General features: G+C 43.4%; 1 protein-coding gene across 2 annotated transcripts in view; it reads left to right on the top strand.

Annotated features, from left to right (window-relative positions):
• The window catches only part of LOC138245589 (uncharacterized), a 1,324,589-nt gene that overhangs the window by 416,839 nt on the left and 893,383 nt on the right, over positions 1-14,367 (top strand). For both annotated transcript variants that reach the window (XM_069199313.1, XM_069199321.1), the window contains one exon: positions 13,225-13,390. In XM_069199313.1, the coding sequence (XP_069055414.1) occupies positions 13,225-13,390 (166 nt within the window). The remainder of the gene's footprint in view (positions 1-13,224; positions 13,391-14,367) is intronic.

The raw sequence follows: 14,367 nt of genomic DNA, 5'->3' as shown, positions 1-14,367 counted from the left end.
GAGCTTGATAGGAAGCATTGCACTCTGCTGCGTTGGTTCTGATGAGGAGTTGCAAGAGCTATGATGCGAGGTCCTGCATCGAGTTGCGTTGCACTGCAGCAGTTCAGATGAGGAGCTGCGATGTGAGATCCTGCATCAAGTTGCATTGGGTTGTGCTGATTCTGATGAGGTCGCTGATCAGGGGCTGCGGTGCAAGGTCCAGTTTAAGTTGCGTCACAATGCCTCGGTTCTGAAGGAACCCACTGTTCTGCCAAGAAGAGTCCACTGTGGTGCCAGCCAATAATCAAGGGCCTGGAGGACACCTCTTGGGGATCAGGACTTACTCCAGCAGAGGCCAGCCGTTGGGCCCAGGCAGGCCCAGTTAAGTCTGGGAAGTTGAGCAGATGCATGGCAGGTCTCCGAAGCTTGTTATGTCCCTCCAGCTCTGAACAGGAAACCAGTCAGCTAGCCTTTTGAGTCACTCTTTTGGTTCTGCGTTCAAGGAGCAGGTCCAGTCTTCCTTCCTCAGTCAGCACAACAGTAGGGCAGTGCTTCTAGCAGCATGGAGCACAGCAGGCCTTCTTCTGAGTCTTCCACAGGTCCATATATAATCTGAAGAGTTGGTTTAAGGGTTCAATATTTATACCTGATGTCAGCCTTGAAGTTGGGGAACTTCTAGATATCCCCTCACACAAGGCTCAGGAATTTTGTGCCTCCATCCTCTGGCTCCACCGAGTCTTGCGTCACAAAAGCCTGATGTAAAGTTAATTGTGTGTTAGCTGAGGCAATGGCTGTGAAGTGCAAGTGCGACAAGTGACAGCTCTATCCCTCTCGTGAAGTCAAGATGGCCCATCCTACCAACACCCAGTCCCTCTATTTTGTAGCTGTCTGGGAGGAATACACAAAGGCCAACTACACTTAGTCATGTGACCCAGGAACAGGCTGCAAACACCTAATGGTTAGGACAAGAAAATGCCAACTTTCTAAAAGTTTATCCGCACTCGCAAGAGACTTAAGAGTTGGGTGAGTACCTTGTTTCTATTACTCCCTTTCATTTTTGTGCGATTTAGGTTTTCTTAAACTGTCATAATTTCTATACCTAGACCCTCATTGCTGAGATTCCCAGCCTACGGATAAGCAGACCCACCATCAACAAATTCTAAGAAAGCACCCATAGCAGAGGTGATTTTTATGCCACTCTAGGTGAGGCTTGTGTGACAACAAATATTACTCAAACCAGAGAACACACCAAATATGGTTTTTAATATACCAAGATATCCTTACACTGGTTGCCCCACATACATGTCCTGAGGAAAACCCCCATGGAAGGTTGCAAGTAACTGTGGTATTCTGGGTCAAAATGTAGACTGTCTTGATCTTTGGCCTGTACTGAGCCGTCATCCCTTAAGGAGATTTAAAAACAATTACAGGCTGCCCTTAATTTATGGGAATAAACAATCATAATATTCCAGACAGGCATTGTGTAGATGACACTATGGTTTCACTTGTTACGTTGCACAAGCACATTTTGCACTTTTGCACCAATACTGCAACTGACATTATAATGTACATTTATTTTTAAACATACAATTGCTTTATTACATGAGAATAATATATTTCAAGCTCTGGTTGTGTATTTCTTGAATACAGTACATTCAGTTTCGGGTGTTCTTTGTGCAAATCATTTTGTTACAACAGGACCACATGTTATTTATTCTGAATGATACCCAGGTCCTGAGGTCTACTGTGTTGCCCCACTGTAGTATAAGAACTTCCTAAAAATGGCATTTTCATAATTGTGACTTATAATCAGATTCTATCATTAAGGAGGGTTATAAATGACAATGTATTTGAGTCCAAACAAGACATTTCTACTGTTCCCAAACAAAAGTATTTATAAAATTTAATAAGCTAACCCAATATTTTCCTTTGGGAGAAGTAGACCTCACAGTAGTGAAAAACAAATTTGTGAGTTTTTATCACCAGGATATGCTAAGCTTAAAAGTGCATGTCCAACTTTTTAAATACAATGCACCCTGCCCCAGGGACTGTTTAGGGCCTACCTTAGGAGTGACCTATATGTATTAAAAAGGGAGTTTTAGGACTGGTCAAATTAGCAGTTTAAACCTGCACAGACGGGCACCAATGCCAGGCCCTGGACATTTTTATAATGGGCTACTTAAGTGGGCGGCACAATATGTGCTGCAGGTCCACTAGTAGTATTTAATTTACAGGCCCTGGTTACCTGTGATATCACTTTACTAGTGACTTAAAAGTAAATTAAATGAGCCAATTGGGTATAAGCCAATTTGACCATGTTTAAAGAGGAGAGCACAAGCACTTTAGCACTGATTAGGGTGCTGAAGTTTACAGAGTCCTAAAGACAACAAAAGCAAGTTCATCAAAGGGGGGGGGTAGGCAAAAACCATGGGGTGATCCTGCAGAGAGGACCATGTCCGAAACCACTGTTGAGTCCTTTCAGTTTAGTGCCCATCCCCTTTAAATCGGGAACATACCTTTGTAGTAAACAGAGATCCACTGTCATCTATGTCCTGGGCTTCTACCAATCTCAAGGTGAACATGAAGGCGCATTCCTGCTCTCTCTGGGGAAACCAAGAACACTGATCTGTTAGTTTCACACTATTCTAGTGAACCGATTTGTCTTATGAAGCAAGATTCTGTTGGCTCTCAGAAGCACCTGACTGCCTCACCACTCACCAGTCTCCTCCTAACAGCTAGTTAATTTACCCTTCTGATTCTTTTGTACCTTCCTCAATAGCAGTCACATGACACCCTGGCCAGTCTAATTTCCCATCCATCTGCACAGTGGAGTCACTATTGTCCCCCAATTTGATTTTCTTTTCTGGTAATGTCTCAACTATACAGACTTCAGGTAGGAGGGCCATAGTGCTCACCTTCCAATTATTTACTGGCCAAATTCCTTATGAGCATTGGAATTAGTACTTTGAAGTTAGTATATCAGCACTGACCAGTGTATTTACCACACTGCTCTTCAATTTACGTGTATCCTGCATTGAAGTTGAAGCTTCTTCTGTATGTTGCATACTAGGGGGCATGTTTACTAACATTTCATGCAACACAGCAAGTGAAGTTTCTGTGCTGCGTTGCATGAAAGAGAGAGAGCATAACAGGACCATCATTTCAAAGGAATGTCCAGTTCTGGTCTCTCTTAGTGCTGGTGCACTTGTATCTGCCTAGCACCAATGCAGGTTTCCATTCATCATGGTGCAGGGGTGTCTGCGTTGAGCTCAGGACAGATTTTGTGCAGGAACATGTACCTTTTTGCACAAAAACTATTCTTTGAAGCTATTTCCTCTTTGCAAAGAGGAAATGACAAGGAGAAATATACATATTTCTCCTCTTTACACCAGTCTCAAGTAGTTGCACCATTATGGCACAGACCTATGTTTACAAGTCTTTGTAAATATGGGTTTGTGCCAAATACATAGGAGGATGCATGGGAACCCCCATGTACGGCTCATGTGACGCCTACCTGATGCAAGATCACACAAGGCAGCGCAATGCAAGCACACAATTACCTGACCCCAATATAGAAATCTAATACCAGGTTTAGGAGGTAAGGACAGTGCGGAAAGTCACAAAAACGATCTGTTGCTTTGAAAATAACAGAAAAGTAGTGTGCAACAGCCCCACTGGCATAATGGCCGGTTATGTATATAATTATGTAAATGTACTTCAGTTAAAACCCTCCATTTACCTAGAAGAACGGAGTCTCCTAAAAAGAAGCACATGGGGAAAACCACCATCATCATGAATTCAATCTTTATTCAGCTCATTAAACCATAAGAGTGCATAACATACAAACCAATAATATACAAAGACCGTATCATAGCAGTTGTACATTAAGAAAGTTACATGAGGTAATTCGTAAAGTGATGTTCAGTGAAAAGGTTATTTAGAAGCAACAAACCAGTATTCTGCTATTCAAAATTGGCATCATAGACATTCATAAAAAAAAGGTACAATATTAAAAGTACACAAAAATGGTCACCCACTTGTTCAATACTCAATAACTAAAACTCATCAGAAAGGCTAGAAACAAGTTACATAAGTAGATCACAGTTAAAACATTACTTGCCCACCATATTCCTCAGTCTTACTGTGTCCGAAATGGATTTTTGGTCCATTATGCAGATATATTACATTTGCAGCAATTGTAAATAAAGTAAGGCTGGTGTAGGAGGCTGGCCTGGTTTGCAGTGGGTACCTAAGGCACTTACACCTTATACTAGGTCCAGTTATCCCTTATTAGTGAAATGTAGGCAGTGTCTAGAAGCCATGCTGTCTAGAGGTAGCTGTATGCAGAGCAGCCAAGGCTGAGCTAGGAGACATGCAAAGCTCTTGCAATACCACTGTAGTCACACAGTACTCACACACAAGAAAGACAATACTCAGTGTTACCAAAAATAAAGGTACTTTATTTTAGTGACACAAGGCCAAAACATATCTTAGAGGCTATACTCCCTTAGAAGGTAAGTAAAACTCATAAAATACACACTAGTAACCAAAATCAGGTAAGTACACAGTCACAAAATAGTGCAAATAGTGAAAATAACCATAGACTAGAATGGGTCTAGGGGCAAAACAAACCATATACTAAAATAGCAAAATGCGAAAGCCGATTCCCCGCCTAGGCAGGAGTAGTGTGTAGAGGGGCACTGGGAGTGTAAGAAAGCACCAAAGGTGAGTAAAGTACCCCACCCCGGAGCCCAGGAAAACGAGTAAAGTACATCAAGTTTCCTCAGATCACACTAGGAGTCGTGGTAAAGATTATGCAAAAAACAAGCAAGACTGCAAGACACCAACAATGGATTCCTGGACCTGGAAACCTGTGCAGAGAGGATACCAAGTCTAAGAACAGATGAAGTATCCAGGAAGAACAGGAGCCCCTGCTAACCTGGATGAAGGTGCAAAAGTGGATTCTCTGGTTGGAAGAAAAAGTCAGAAATGCACCAAAGAAGACAGCTGCGGGTTCCTGCTTGGTGCAAGAAATGTCCCACGTTGAGCCGTTGGATGCAGGCCAGTTTTCTTTGTTGGATTCGGCTAACAAGCCTTGGCTCACGCAAATGTTGCGGTTCGCAGGAAAACGCGCTACCTGGGCCCATAAGGGACCTGGGGGTCTCAACTCAGACTGAGGAGACAGAGGGTACTCTCAGCACTTCAGAGAGCCCTCAGAAGACCAGCCAGCACCCACAGGAATCCCAGGACACAGGGGCAAAGAAGTTGCAAATTGTGGTCATCGCAGCACTATCCAAAGGGATCCCACGCCACCTGAGAAAAACTCAGGGAGCTGAGCGTCACAGGATAGAGTGCTGGGGACCTGGACTACGCTGGGCACAAAGGATTTCTTGGAGAAGCCCCAAGGAGCTGCAAAACATGCGGTGCACAGGTGTACTGTCTGGCTCGGGGAGGCAAGCCCTTACCTCCGCCAAATTTGGACAGCTGGACCTTTGGACAGTCAGGATCACTTTGGTCCACCACCTGTGTTCCAGGGATCACACTCGTCGACAGGAGAGGAGTCCCAGAGTACTGGTTGCCTGCTGAAGCAGGGATGTGACTCTGTCACTCCACGGGAGATTTCTTCGGTCCTTCTAGTGCAGGATGAAGACAGGCAGTCCTCAAAGTGTGCACAATCTGGAAACTGTTGCAGTTGCTGGCAGGAGCTGGAGTTACAGAGTTTCAGTAGCCTTCTTTGATACTTTGTTGCAGTTATAGAGTTCCTGGAGCAGGTCTGTGGTTGATCTGATGGTAGAAGGTGAAGCAGAGGTTGCAGAGGAGTGCTGCTGGAATCTTGCAAAACCGAATCTGAGGAAACACTTACAGGAGAGACCCTAAATAGCCCTGAGAAGGGGATTAGTCACCTAACCAGGTATGGACCTATCAGGAGGGGTCTCTGATGTCACCTGCTGGCACTGGCCACTCAGATGCTCCCAGAGCTCCCTGACCATCCAGAAAACAAGAAGGCAGAACCCAGGAACACTCTGGAGGAGCTCTGGGCACCACCACTGGGGTGGTGATAGACAGGTGAGTGGTCACTCCCCTTTCCTTTGTCCAGTTTTGTGCCAGAGCAGGGACTGGGGGTCCTTGAACTGGTGTAGACTGGATTATGGAAGGAGGGCACCATCTGTGCCCTTCAAAGCACTTCAATAGGCTCTGGGAGGAAACTCCTCCCATGCCTGTAACACCTATTTCCAAAGGGGGAGGGTGTAACACCCTTCTCCTAAAGGAAATGCATTGTTCTGCCTTCCTGGGATTTACCTGCTCAAACCCCAGGAGGGCAGAAGCCTGTCTGTGAGGTGGCAGCAGCTGGGGCTGCAGTGAAAACCTCAGAAGACTGGTATGGCAGCACTGGGGGTCCATGGTGGAGCCCCCAGGGTGCATGGAATTGGCCCCCCAATACCAGAATCAGATTGGGGGTACAGTTCCTCAATCCTAAACACCTCACATGGCCATATTCAGAGTTACCATTGTGAAGCTACATATATGTATTGACCTATATGTAGTGCACACTTATAATGGCGTCCCCACACTCACGAAGTCTGGGAAATTGGTCGTGGACAATGTGGGGGCACATCTGCTAGTGCAGGGGCGCCCTCACACAGTACCTTTGCACTTCGCCTTTAGGAACTGAAGGTTAGACATATAGGTGCCCTATATCTTACCTGGTGCAGTGCAAATGGCTGTGAAAAAGTGCTTGCACTGTTTCCCTCAGGCTGCAATGGCAGTCCTGAAGAAGTGCTTGCATGAGCTCCCAATAGGTGGCAAAAGAAATGCTGCAGCCCATAAGGATCTCTTGGAACCCCAAAACCCTGGGCACCTAGGTACCATATACTAGGGACTTATCAGGGGGGTCCAGTATGCCAATGTGGAGTTGAATACTGGGTTACCAGTATGTAAGAACACATTTGGAATCAGAGAAACCATAAGCACTGTAGTTCTGGTTAGCAGGACTCCAGTGACACAGTCAGACATACTGACAAAACAGTAAAACATACCGACATGTAGCTCACAAACTATGAGCACTGGGGTCCTGGCTAGCAGGATCCATGTAAGACAGTAAAAACACACTGACAAACAGCCAAAAATGGGGGTAACCATTCTAGAAAGAGGCTACTTTCTCACAGCTGGTCTGCACTTTTTAATGTTCAATGATCTTAGTAATGGAATTAACAACTGTTTCTTTGGCACAGTATACAGTTTGTGAAAGAAAAATAAGTTTAACAGATTGATCTGACTGGGAATAACAGGGGCATAAATCAAGGCCTAGCTCTCTGTGGATGTCTCTTGGATAGGCGGCCAGGAGATGGGCTATATTAAATCTAAACCTTAGCAGATTTAACCTCTGGTGGTAATGTGGTTGAAAATAAAGGTAAGGTTCCATACGATCAGTTCAATCGTTATTCTGCTCATAAAACCATAAAACGGTGCATAACATATGAATCAATAATATACAAACACTGTATCATAGCAGTTGTATACTAAGAAAGTTACATGAGGTAATTCATAATGTGACATTTGCAGTGAAATAGTAATTTAGAAGCAACAAACCAGTATAACGCTATCAAAAATTAAAATCGTAGATTGACATGCGTAAAAAAGGAGATACAAAATTAAAACTACTGAAAAGTGGCCCAGCCCCATGTTTAATACTCCATAACTAAAACTCATCTGAAAGAATAGAAACAAGTTAAAAAAAGGTGGATCACTCTTAAAACATTTCTTGCCCACTATAGTCCTCAGTCTTACTGTGGCCGAGAAGAATTTTTGGACGACTATGCAGGCATGTTCCGTTTGCAACAACTGTAAATAAAGTAAGGCTGGCCTGCACCCTCTAATGTTCAAGGATCTTAGTAATGGAATTAAAAACTGTTTCCTTGGCACTGTATACAGTTTGCAAAGGAAAAAGAAGTGTAACATAGATTGATCTGACTGGGAATCACAGGGGCATAACTCAAGGCCTAGTTCTCCATGGAGGTCTCTTGAATAGGAGATCTGGAGATGGGCTATATTAGATCTAAACCTGAGCGGAAAGAATCTCTGGTGGTGATGTGGTTAAAAATGAAGGTAAGGCTCCATCCGCTATGTAGTAAATAATGTTTGATGAAAAGACAATTTATTCTTGCTAAGCTCTTGAAATATATCTTCTTCCCCACATAGTGAGGAACTCTATTATAAGTCGAGCTTTGGTAAAAGCAGCAATATCCCATGGACTATTAAAAAGTTAAGGCCTCCTTAACATATTGAATTGACCTTTAACATATCTCAGCCACATAATCCTGTGAACATGATCAAGCCGTAAGCAGTCAGTGATTATGTCCTGGTTGAGAACGTTTTCATGTTTGTACCAGATGAAGAAACATTACATAAGTGGGGCTATCTTGATACAGTCCTCCGGATAGGGTAGGCTAGCTATTTGTGAAAGGTATAAGCGGGCATGCTAGTAGGAACAGATAGCAGTCTTGTCAAAAACACACTCACTAGCCTGCAAATGCAAACTACTGCAGTACCCCCATATGCCTGCACTATACATCTAGACAGAACAGCATTGTGATTTGTAAATATGACCATCACTACTCGGTGTGTGGAGCTTAACCTCCCAGCGAACCTAAACATTGCTTCTATTGTTTTTGTAAAGTAGGTTTTCTTGACGTTCGTTAAATGCACCTAGTTACATTTTCTATCAAAAGATAACCCCCAGATATGTAAAAGTTGGGACGTAAAGTAGCTTGGTGCCATTGATATAATGGGATTTGAATTTGTTTGAAGAGCCCCCACAGACCATAGTATGCAACATGGCTATGTTGGTCGCCAATCCTAGGTCACTCATAAACAGGACAAATCTGTCCAGTAATCTCTAGAGACCCACACCAGTTCTTGACAGTAAGATGCAGTCATCAGCACTTAACAGTGCAGGAGACTTCTTGTTCCCACTCTGGGTGTATCCGGCTCCTGTAGTGTCAGGAATGTATCAAGGTCATTAATATATACACAGAAAAACCAATACATCAACAAAAAAAGAAAGGGAGCCAATACACACCCTTGCCTCACACCACTCTTGATTTTAATCAGGGTAGTGCATTCAACATCTTGCCATTCCTAATATACCCAGCCACGTCTGCATGTAGTTGGCCTAGAAAATGCACTAAGGGGGACATCCACTCCTATTTCTAGCCTTTTCTCCGAAAGCGTTCCTCTTTTGACACAATCAAATGATGAGATAAAGTTCATAAACGCTAGTTGTAGGCAACCATTGTTCATCTTTATATACTTGCTGATGATTAGGTGAAGGGTCAGACATTTGTCAAAAGTCCCTAGGCCCTTCCTGAACCCATACTGAACTGTGGAGAAAGTGCCCTTTTCCGCAAACAAGGCCTTTAATCGATCCAATAAAAATTCTACCCCAATATCTTTGCTGTCAAATGTTAAAGACATTGGTCAATAGCATTGAGGGTGAGCTCTAGCACCCTTCTTATAAATTGGGACGATAATAGAATTCAACCATGAATTGGGTAGACCTATAGAGACTCTACTCCTTAGTATGTTGACAATAAAGGGAGCCCATACATCTGTCTGATCTGTGAAACAATCAAGTGTACCCCGTGAGGGCCTGACGCACATCTCTGTGTGTCCGCTTGAGGGCATAAATAAGACATCTGTGTGCCTGAGATCAAGCCCCGTCAATCCATTTCTGATTACTGGGCTCCTTAAGCTCAGTAACAGTATTACAGATCACATTATACCTACTTAACATGCGAGAAGGGCCAGTCTCCTAACACATAATCTGCTCCCCATTTCTGGCCACAAGCTCAGCTAACAGGTGTTTAGAGTCCACAGTTATCCATTTGCGGAGGATGCCCTTGGTATTGTTGATCTCTCCTGGAAAAATTGAATAAATAGACTGGTGCTGTATGTAGCCCACAGACAGTCATAGTACTAAAGGGTTAAGGTCACTCATACAGCTCTGTAAAATAGAAAAATGGTCAACCTTATTTCTACAAATCTCTGAAATTGCAATAAAATCAATCACACTGCCCGGGCCCTTGGCAGTGAAAGTAATTTGTTTCTTGGGGTAAGGCGATGGTGAAATCTAATGCAAGCACAAAAGAGAGCCTGTTCATGATATGATTGTGTTTGGGCATCACTACATTGGTTAAGATTAAAATGTGAATAATCCTCGTTGTCACATCCCATTGCACCATAAACAGAATATCTAGAAATTGTGCAAAGCCTGCAATTAAAATCTCCCCCCATATCACAACAAAGTCCCCATTAGCTCGTTCAACGCCTTGCTAAGGGTCCGACCAATAGAGTTTATATTATCTGTGTTATGAGGATGAAAGTTATTGTGGTAAAAAATTATAATGACAATCGTTTGCTAGACAACAAATAATAAACATATAATTTGAAAATGTGGCGATTGGAGCTAAGTTTTGTGAACCCTGCTACCTAGTGAAATGCAGACCGGAGTTGTCAATCCGCCCCTCCGTTGCCCCAGTCCTGACTATACAGCCGGGGTTGACACTGAGACAAATCCATCAATATGTACTGTGTTACAAACTCAGGTCTCCTGTAGGCACACAATATGACATTTCTTTATTAGTTTGTTCCATTCGGCACTATTCAACGTACTCAAAAGGCCGACCACGTTCCAGAACAGGCCATCAAAATCTGACGCAGATGCAACAGTCTGTGCAGAAGTAAATAGTGCATTCCCGGATCGTGCTGACAAGTCCGCGGCCATGGAAGTATTCACAACCAAATCATTCACCTCCCCAATGGAAGGGTACTTGTGTCATGGTAAACAGATACTGGAGCAGCTGAGTCTCTCGCAATCTGCCTTGGTAAGTGCATAGAGCTAGGATCGAGACAGGCCCTGGTAGAAGATGTCTGCCCCTTCGTTGCCAGGTTAGGCTCCTGACTCGAGAAATGTCTTGGCCTCGACCCCAATACCTGTTGGCAGCATCTTGCCCTTGAGTCAGTCTGTTGTTTGAGAGGTATAAAGCAATTGTTTGCCAGGATAGTATATAGTCTGCACATAGAAGCTGTATGCACAATGGGTCTGGAGAGCATAGCATTAGGTGGCTTATAAAAATAGCCAAAAGGGGCTGCCCTTATTGTACTCTGGGATCTTCCTACACAGGATGGCCTATTCAGTGGGAAACCTACCAACTGTGCATCCCTAAAATTAATTACCACACAGTCCTCTGACTCCCTTTTAGGACTCCCCCTCACCAAATGACTCTTTGCACATGAATAATATTGCCATAAATAAATTTTTATATATATATACACATAAAGACATCCTCAGTTTGATTTGTGTGAAGGGTCTGGACATTTTTAATCACAATCACAAGAGGAGTGGCTTCTGGTGGCAGTTGCAAAATCTTATTATGCTGCCTGGGGACAAAGACCACACTCATAGGATCATCTATCCTTGACTCCCTTGTTCCTGATACTGGGAGGTAATGGGCGGTCCCCCAGTGACTCCATTGAGAGATAGGCCTCGATGTTGGGGGGAAATCGTTATGTGATATAGTGGCACCTGTTTGACTGTGCTCTTTATTGAGGAGGGTTCATTTGCCATATTGTCAGTGTTTCCCACTGGGCTGAGCGCAGGTCTAAGGTCATCAGCATTACATAAATGGCCTGTAGACTCCGTACCTCTATTTGCTGCCTTTGGAGCTCCTTGGCTATTAACAACTGAAGTGAGGAATCTATGCTCTTGGCTACAGCAAAAACGGGGTCAAATGATTAACTAGGGCTGCCCCAGCCGCCTTGACAAACACAGATCCCATGAGGACTTCTCCCTGGCGCAGGTATGACAAATGTGCTGTCAGAGTCTCTGCCCAACAACCCACACTCGGAGAAGCTGTAGTAATCCCTGGCAATGATGATGCTTTATATCTGTTAGATGGTCTTCTGATATGTGGGTTGGTCAACCGATCATTGCCTTTTTTCTTTTTTGAGTAGGGGGTCCCATAAATTCAATACTGTCAGTTAAAGTGTTATTAATCTCAATCGATACATCCCCATTGAAAAACAAGGATTGGATAGCTTCCTTGTTTGTTCTTTGTTTTGGATAGCGTGGAGGAGAAAGTCCCAAGGCAGCACCATTTTCCGCACCCATTGGAAGTGCTTTTTAGTTGCATTCAGCCTTTCTTCCACGCACTCTATCTCACAGGGGAATCTATGAGAATTGCAGGGGAGTATCTAATCAGAACAGTCACTGGACGACAATGGAACATCTGTAGATACATTAAAAATGGCGTGGGACTCCCTCCTCTGGTATTTCCGCACAAAGAAGTACTAATACCCTCGGTATCTGTATTTTCAGAATGAAGGAATAACTGCCCATTATCCGTTGTTCACTCAAAAAAGTGAACAATAATCACTGTTTCTGCACCTGTTTATCTCCAAAACGTCCCCAGAGAACCAGGACAATTCAATGTAAATCCTTTTTCTCCACAAAGTAGTGAACGTAAATACCTCCATATCTTCCCAAATGCAATTACAATGCAGCCTACCACAGCCTAACAAAAAATGAAGATTGATAACTCAAGTCCAGTCAAAACAAGACGGTGCACATTCTACTTGTCATGACAAAGTGTGATGATATAACTCTAGCCGTGGCTTCTCCATATTAGTCTATTATCTTGGAAAGATTAGTTTGTAAATCACTCTAACCTGTCCACAAATCTTTATATAATTTCAGGCCTCGTTCTCTAGCCTCCTTTTCTATATGTGCATTGCTCCACGCAACATACTCTCAGTCTTCACTACTTGGAAATTTCCACTGTCAAGTAAGCCTGCTTCAGTGGAAGAATGTTCTCTGTCCAGACACCCATGTGTTGGAATGGTCATACTCTCTTTCTGTGATCCCAGCCTGGCCACATAACATTTTGGTGTGCCATATAGACTTAACTGTACTTTAATCCTGACACTTTATTAATCCACTACCTATATCTATCAGAAGAAATGGTCAGTATTTTATCAACATAAATGCGTGGTAACTCTAAAAGAACATAAATATGTGATCATAGAACTGTCTTTGCTATTTTATGAAATTAGTAAAATTCCATGTTGCTCAAAACCTTCAGTGCTGCTTTGCAGCACTTGATGCTGGAGGTTCAGGAGGAACACCAAGGGTATAGAAATGAAGCAGAGATGCCATCATATATGTACATGTTTCCTTTTAAATTGCAGGTGTTTGCTTCGATCTCCGTTACTGTTTGGCCTTCACTGATGATAACTACCTTAAATCATGGAATTTGACTACTCGGATCAATGATCAATCGTTGAGTGTCAATGTGAACAGAGGTAAAAAACATGATGGCATTCTGGAGGTTGTCGTTATGGAACATTTTCCTAGGTGAGTTGAAAATATGAACAGATAGTGTATTGTTAAGACATTTAGAGTAAACATTTAAAGTGAAAAAAATGCAAAAAAATAAGAAGAGTATTGACTAGTGAACCACTGCTGTAGAAATTATGTGCTTGGTAAAGTTGCTGCACTAGTTCTTTGGGGAGAGCTGCATACCTTCCCAGATCACAGGTTCCAATCCAGGCCTGGTCAGCCCAGCCTTGTGAGGTGGTAAAAATGAGGACTGCTGTTCTCAGTAATAGTCATACAGAAAGAGACACCTTTGTGATGCGCACTTCAAAAATAAACTTACAGGTCAAAAACCTAATAAGCTCGACTCCCTTTTCTGCCCGTGGTTTCATGGCGGTAGCACCGCCATGAAATAGCTGGTGGAGACGGGTTGCAGGGGGCCCAGAGGGGCCCCTGCACTGACCATTGATTTGTTGCGTAGGTTCTCATTAGGGTAATGAGGCTACTGGATTTGGGCGGTAGGATCGCCTGGGTTGTGTGTACTCGGTACAATGCCCCACCAGGTGACACCTGTCAGCCTAATCCTGGGTTCCGGCTAACTAGCAGCGCCCCATCTCTGACCGAGATGATTGTGGCAACCGAGCTCATGGTAAGATAGGCTCCCCAAGATCTCACTCAGGCAAAGACATCAGAGGCAGAATATATTTAAATAAGCATTTATTAAAATAGCTGCATCTTAGATAAAAGCAGGCGTATAGCAATGACGAGGATAATGAAAGACAATAGGAGCCGGCATGTGACTAAAAATGTAAAACACAAGAACAGTCCTCCCATGCTGTCTAAACAGGGGAGTGGATCTATAAACCTCACCTACGCTAAGTATGAGCACAGCATACTAAGCCTAATCTGCCCTTCAGGTTTCCCTCTGGGAGAACATCATCCCTTATATCTGAAGAAGAGGCCTGAAGTCTAAAAAGACACCATCCTCATCTGGATCAGGGCTCGGTTGTCCAAGC

The sequence above is a fragment of the Pleurodeles waltl genome, chromosome 1_2 (genome assembly GCF_031143425.1).
Source record: "Pleurodeles waltl isolate 20211129_DDA chromosome 1_2, aPleWal1.hap1.20221129, whole genome shotgun sequence".
Taxonomy (NCBI): Eukaryota; Metazoa; Chordata; class Amphibia; order Caudata; family Salamandridae; genus Pleurodeles; species Pleurodeles waltl.
Note: the sequence above shows the minus strand (reverse complement) of the source record. Positions and strands in the feature narration are given on the sequence as shown.